Source organism: Triticum aestivum, chromosome 6D, assembly GCF_018294505.1.
Source record: "Triticum aestivum cultivar Chinese Spring chromosome 6D, IWGSC CS RefSeq v2.1, whole genome shotgun sequence".
Taxonomy (NCBI): Eukaryota; Viridiplantae; Streptophyta; class Magnoliopsida; order Poales; family Poaceae; genus Triticum; species Triticum aestivum.
Window position 1 is genome coordinate 373,965,945 of NC_057811.1, and position 6,000 is coordinate 373,971,944.

General features: G+C 51.5%; 1 protein-coding gene across 1 annotated transcript; it reads right to left on the reverse strand.

Annotated features, from left to right (window-relative positions):
- Positions 1-532: 532 nt before the first annotated feature.
- On the reverse strand, positions 533-3,133 carry LOC123141676 (protein NRT1/ PTR FAMILY 8.3). The gene is made up of 3 exons (XM_044560762.1): positions 2,951-3,133; positions 2,451-2,547; positions 533-2,343 (listed from the first exon to the last, which is right to left on the reverse strand). Exons 1-3 carry the CDS (start codon positions 2,993-2,995, stop codon positions 752-754), a joined length of 1,734 nt encoding a protein of 577 aa, XP_044416697.1. The 5' UTR covers positions 2,996-3,133; the 3' UTR covers positions 533-751.
- Between the last annotated feature and the right edge of the window lie 2,867 nt (positions 3,134-6,000).

The following is a 6,000-nucleotide window of genomic DNA, read 5'->3' on the forward strand; positions in this document are numbered from 1 at the left end:
CTGTGGCTGCAGCCTCCTGGCGCCGGATGTCCGGCCGCTGTAGTCTTCCAGCGGTTGAAAATAAATAAAGAATCCTTTAATTTTCAATCCACGCTAAACAAATTAGTACAAATATCATAAATAAAAATAAAAACGGCCACATATTCAACCGACTTCAAATGAAAATTTAGGGAACTTATACATATATCAAAATTGTACATGATTACGTATTTGAAAACTCCAAAAGTACGGATATAGAAAAGGACACAATTTTTAAAATATTATAGATTTGTGTGACGTGAATCCAGTCCCATCAAATAGGATAAGATCCTACCTTTACCATGACTATCCATTTATATCCTTTGATTTAGTCACCTAAATTTTTCACAAAGAAAAATATTTAGGCACCTGAATTAATTAGTGTTCTCACTAAGCAAAGTTCTACGCGCATGTTAAATGCAAATTTCTGTCCCTGGATTGAAATACAAGAGAAGCACACATTCATACTGTCATCTTGTAATATTTCTACAATCCAAGAAAGGGCGCCAACATAAATTCAAAAGAAATGTTCCTGCCATAGGATTACACTACGGCCATGAAAAGAAAAGAAGTAATATCCTACATTTTTCTTCCTACCGTGTCTTGTGTATATATGTACCTGGGACCTGGCTACAAGTTTCTCAAAAAAAGAAAGTACCTGGCTACTCCTAATTACTCTTTCCTGTTTAATGTATGTAGAATGTAATGGAATCTTGAAGCCTTGCGCGATCGATCACGAGATGACCGTCTTGAGCCTGTAGTTCTTGACGATGCCGCTATACACGACGAAGTTGAGCGTGCACATTGCAGCCATGGCCCAGAAGAAGTAGTCGAGATGGCCCTTGTTGAGGTCGTCGGAGATCCACCCGGGGCTGTCTCCCGTCGCCGTGAAGGCCTCCACGATGGCGTAGATGAAGGAGCTCATGTAGCTCCCCAGCGCGATGGTGAGCAGAGCCAGCGACGTGCACATGCTCTTCATGGTGTCCGGCGCCTCGTCAAAGAAGAACTCCAGCTGCGCGATGTAGCAGAACACCTCCCCGCCGGCAAGGAAGAAGTACTGGGGCAGCTGCCACGAGATGCTGATCTCTTCCCCACGCGCCGCGCTGTCGAGCCGCTTCATTTCCACGAGCGCTGCCACCGCCATGGTGAGCGCCATGAGGAGCCTCCCGGCACCCATCCGCTGCAGCTGCGACGGCTCGCCGTCACCGCTCGAGGAGAAGCTCCTCAATGCCGGCACGATCACCTTGTTGTAGAGGAGCACCCATGTCATGACGCAGATCACCTCGAAGGAGGCTAGCGACGCTGCGGGCACCGACACCGACAGGATGGTCATTTCCATGGCGCTGCCCTGCTGCACGAACGTGGTGTTCATCTGCGAGAAGGCCGATGACACGATGACGCTGGTGATCCACACGGGCAGCAGGCGGAGGAGGATCTTGAGCTCCTCCACCTGAGTCACGGTGCACAGCTTCCAGGAGGTCGCTGCTTCCGGCCTCTCCTCCATGTCCGACTCCGTGACGATGGCCGCCTTGTCGAGGAACTTGAAGTCGCTGGTGTGCGCGATCCTGGGCTGGGGCGAGTCGATCTTGTCGCTAACCTCGTAGAGGTGTCCGGCTTCGGCGGGCACCTTGACACTGATTTTCTTGCACGCGGCGGCAATGACCTGGCAGAGGCTCTTGAGCGGTGTGCCGGCGGGCATGCGGCGCTTGTACATGGGCGTGGCGAGCACGAAGGCGGCGAAGGCGAGCCCGATGCAGGCGGTGGCGATGCCGAAGCCGAGGCCCCAGCTGATGTTCTGCTGGATCCAGACGAGGAACACGCCGGAGATGATGGGGCCGAAGCTCACGCAGAGGTAGAACCAGCTGAAGAAGGACGCCTTGCCCTCCCGGTCCGCCGCGCTGTCGTCGTCGAACTGCTCCGCTCCGAACGGCAGCAGCGACGAGCGCACCCCGCCGCACCCGATCGCCACGAGGTAGAGCCCCACGAAAGCCACGGTCTGCGAGCTCAGCCCCCACGTGCCGGCGGTGCCGGCGCACGACGCGCCCGCCGCGCACAGCGCCGCCGTGGTGGTGGGCACGAACGCGGAGAAGGTGACGAGCATCATGCCTAGGAGGTAGACGACGAGGGAGACGAGGATGGTGTTGTAGTTGCCCCAGAAGGAGTCGGCGATGATGGCGCCGAAGACCGGGGTGAGGTAGCTGGTGCCGAACCAGGTGGCGACGTTGGAGGCGCTGGCGAGGTTGGTGCCGTGGAGGACGGTCTCCAGGTACACCACCAGGTTTGTCGAGATGCCGTTGAACGCCGTGCTCTCCAGGCATTCGAACACTGCACCAGCAATGGCGAAACTTAAGTTAAACCACTAGCTCATCTCCATTTAATCCACATTTTTGGTAACTGTTAAAACAGTTAGATGAACATGTAGCTTTGCTTACATAGAATTACTGCTGGTGCCTTGCTGCCGCCCCGCTTCTTATGCTTGAGGAGTGGCACCTGCAAACTGTCATCCTCTTGAACCTTTGGCCCATGACTCTGCAACAGAGATAGATCGCAGGAATTGTTAGCAACCAGAACAGAATCTGTATTTTTCTTAACAAAATGCATCTGTATGACGAGTTCTGGATATGATGCTGCAGGAAGGCTGTGATGTGGATGCGGTTGTGTGATTAGGATATGCATGCGGTATTAACCACGTATTAAAAACCATTTGGTCCTTTTTCTTCTCTGTGTTCTTGTAAGTTAGACTCGGTCTAATGGAGGTGCACAAATGCTCTTCTTGTGTTGACGGATGCTGAAGCGTGGTTCTGGATTTTGCATTTCAGTTTTCATTGTACTCTCGGAAAATGTTTTCATTGTACTGATCCTCCTTCCAGAACGAACAGGGGGCAGCACAGGAGGAGGAAGAGGAGGATGGTGGCAGGGAGCTAATCGTTACCTCGGGCAGGAGCGTCGCGCGCTCGCCTCTCTCCATGGCGTCCATGCCGCCGACGAGCTCTGTGTCTGGCGGAAGCGGAAGTTTGAGCTAATCCTAGCTAGTAGCTAGCTTTCAGTTTAAGCTGTGAGCTTTTTCTTGGCTCGCCTCAGGCTGTGGCTGCTGCTCTGTCTGTCTGCTGCCGCTGCTGTGTTTCTGCTGCGAGACGGAGCTTATATAGCAAGCAGGATCAACTTGGACTTGGACAGGATCCAGTGGCTAATAATAATAATCAAATCTCTCTCACCAACAACTGCTCATGCGTGCGCATCGAGTTTGTTCTCAGTCGCACCGCACGACTCCGCTCGCCATGCCGCGAAGTTTCCACGCAGCTAGGTGGTTGCAACCTGCAGGCTCAGGTTGCATGCAGCCACTCATCGCTGGTCTCCGGTCTCCACAGTGTGTGCCATGTCGGATTGTTTATCTAGTAATAAAACGTGGTGATTTGCTTGGCGCCGGAAGGAGGATTGAACTGGGCGTGGCGCCAAGTTGGGATCGAAGGGACAAACGGAGAGAAGTCGGGTCGATGTCTCATCCAGTGGCGCGGTAGGTGCGGAGGCTGTGAAGGATGATGAGCTGATTCTGTCAAACGAAGAGAACGATGGTAGGTCAAACTTGTCGTCGACTACCGCCAAGGCTGCGTGATGCACTATGGTGCACTAGTATTTTCGTATCCATGCAGTTTATAGGTGAGCTTCTGAACTGTTCCTTCCTTGATTTGGATTTGAAAAAAAAACAAATGTCGGTCAATCAATGTGTGCTGAAGAGTGCAGCAGTGCATTTGACCCCCTCGAGGACCGCGAACGGTCAGTATGCACCTTGCTGAACGATGACCCCGGTTCTAAGGTCATATGCGTTCGACTTCACCTAGCGGCTAGCACTTGTTGAGCACCTATACCTCCGTCAACTAAAAGTGTCGAAGTATAGCCATTCTACTCTTTCTTCCTTCATCCAGACTTTCCTTCTTGCCATTTCCCTTCACTTTGGGTGAGAGGATATTGTTGGGGAACGTAGTAATAATTCAAAATTTTCCTACGTGTCACCAAAATCAATCTAGGAGATGCTAGCAACGAGAGAGAGAGTGTGCATCTTCATACCCTTGAAGATCGCTAAGCAGAAGCGTTACAAGAACACGGTTGATAGAGTCGTACTCGCGGCGATTCAAATCGCGAAAGATCCGATCTAGCGCCGAACGGACGGCGCCTCCACGTTCAACACGCGTACAGCCCGGGGATGTCTCCTCCTTCTTGATCCAGCAAGGGGAGAGGAGAAGTTGAGGGAGAACTCCGGCAGCACGACGGCGTGGTGACGATGGAGCTCGTGGTTCTTCGGCAGGGCTTCGCCAAGCTCTACGAAGGAAGAGGAGGTGTTGGAGAGGGGGAGGGCTGCGCCTTGGGAAGGGCGCTGCTGCCCTCCCACCTCCCCTCTATTTATAGGGTGAAGGGGGAAGCGGGCCGGCCCCCTTAGATCCCATCTAAGGGGAGGGGCGGCGGCCAAGGGGAAACCCTAGATGGGTTTGGGCGCCCCCACCCCTAGGAAACTTGCCCCCCAAGCCGGGAGGGGTGGCTGCCCTAGGGGAGGCGCCCCCACCTCTCCAGGTTACGTGAGATGGGGTGGGAGGGGCGCTTAGCCCCTTAGTGGGCTGATGTGCCCCCTCCCCTTGGCCCATAAGGCCCCCAAACGCTTGCCGGGGCTTCCGAAACCCCTTTCGGACACGCTCGTCGTCACCCGGTACCCCCGGAACAATCCCGGACTCCAATACCCTTCGTCCAATATATCGATCTTCACCTCCGGACCATTCCGGAGTTCCTCGTCACGTCCGAGATCTCATTCGAGACTCCGAACAACCTTCGGTAACCACATACAATTTCCCATAACAACTCTAGCGTCACCGAACCTTAAGTGTGTAGACCCTACGGGTTCGGGAACCATGCAGACATGACCGAGACATCTCTCCGGCCAATAACCAACAGCGGGATCTGGATACCCATGTTGGCTCCCACATGTTCCACGATGATCTCATCGGATGAACCATGATGTCGGGATTCAATCAATCCCGTATTCAATTCCCTTTGTCTATCGGTATGTTACTTGCCTGAGATTCGATCATCGGTATCCCAATACCTTGTTCAATCTCGTTACCGGCAAGTCTCTTTACTCGTTCCGTAATGCATGATCCCATGGCTAACTCCTTAGTCACATTGAGCTCAATATGATGATGCATTACCGAGTGGGCCCAGAGATAACTCTCCGTCATACGGAGTGACAAATCCCAGTCTCGATTTGTGCCAACCAAACAGACACTTTCAGAGATACATGTAGTGCACCTTTATAGTCACCCAGTTACCTTGTGACGTTTGATACACCCAAAGCATTCCTACGGTATCCGGGGGTTGCACAATCTCATGGTCTAAGGAAACGATACTTGACATTAGAAAAGCTCTAGCAAAACAAACTACACGATCTTGTGCTATGCTTAGGATTGGGTCTTGTCCATCACATCATTCTCCTAATGATGTGATCCCGTTATCAATGACATCCAATGTCCATGGTCAGGAAACCACAACCATCTATTGATCAACGAGCTAGTCAACTAGAGGCTTACTAGGGACATATTACAGTCTATGTATTCACACATGTATTACGGTTTCCGGTTAATACAATTATAGCATGAACAACAGACAATTATCATGAACAAGGAAATATAATAATAACCATTTTATTATTGCCTCTAGGGCATATTTCCAACAGATATTCTCCACAGGAAAGCACTCTGACGCTGCCAAAACCACAAGGAGATCAAAAGAAGCTCAGTCCTGCAATCAAGTTCCTACTCTTCTCTTAGAGCATCTTCAACCGGACATAGCTCATTTGTTCACATCGTAGCCATCCCTCTTATATCCAATCCCCCAAAACCATACAATCTCATGCAACGTAGATCAACACAACGTAGATAAATTCAACACATAGCATACGATCGAGCATAGCAAGTTCATCATTACAACTTGACATAG

Coding starts and splice junctions, on each gene's coding strand:
- LOC123141676 (XM_044560762.1), bottom strand. CDS start 2,995: ATGGACGCCATGGAGAGAGGCGAGCGCGCGACGCTCCTGCCCGAG. Junction 2,548..2,950: donor GCGCGACGCTCCTGCCCGAG/GTAACGATTAGC, acceptor TCTCTGTTGCAG/AGTCATGGGCCAAAGGTTCA. Junction 2,344..2,450: donor GGCACCAGCAGTAATTCTAT/GTAAGCAAAGCT, acceptor TTGCTGGTGCAG/TGTTCGAATGCCTGGAGAGC.